At 56.1% G+C, this 367-nt stretch overlaps 1 protein-coding gene across 1 annotated transcript in view; it reads left to right on the top strand.

The window, feature by feature from the left end:
- Positions 1–4: 4 nt before the first annotated feature.
- The window catches only part of MBLAC2 (metallo-beta-lactamase domain containing 2), a gene marked incomplete at its 5' end in the record, with an annotated part of 4,233 nt that continues 3,870 nt past the window's right edge, over positions 5–367 (top strand). Inside the window, one exon of the mRNA XM_010174525.1 lies at positions 5–23. Coding sequence (XP_010172827.1) covers positions 5–23 — 19 coding nt within the window. The remainder of the gene's footprint in view (positions 24–367) is intronic.

Below are 367 nucleotides of genomic sequence, written 5' to 3'. Positions count from 1 at the left end.
GCCCACCCGCCTGCTGCAGGAGGGTAAGGCCCCCCCCCACCCCGGCCGAGCTTCCCCCTTCTTCCCCTTTTAATTAATATTGGTGGTAATGCCTGAGCTGAAGCCATTAAAAATAGTAATAATAAAATTATAGAATTCACAACATTGGGGAAGGGTTTAGAGGGGAAGGGTGTGAGGAGAGGCTGAAGGCACTTGGGTTGTTCAGCCTGGAGAAGAGGAGACTGAGAGGAGATCTCCTGGGGGTCTAGAACTTCCTCCCAAGGGGCAGAGGAGGGGCAGGTGCTGATCTCTTCTCTCTGGCCACCAACGAATGCCAGGAGCAGAGGAAATGGCAGGGAGATGTGGCAGGGGGGGGGGGGGGGGGGCA

Source organism: Antrostomus carolinensis, unplaced genomic scaffold, assembly GCF_000700745.2.
Source record: "Antrostomus carolinensis isolate BGI_N321 unplaced genomic scaffold, ASM70074v2 scaffold25038, whole genome shotgun sequence".
In the NCBI taxonomy this organism is placed as follows: Eukaryota; Metazoa; Chordata; class Aves; order Caprimulgiformes; family Caprimulgidae; genus Antrostomus; species Antrostomus carolinensis.
Note: the sequence above shows the minus strand (reverse complement) of the source record. Positions and strands in the feature narration are given on the sequence as shown.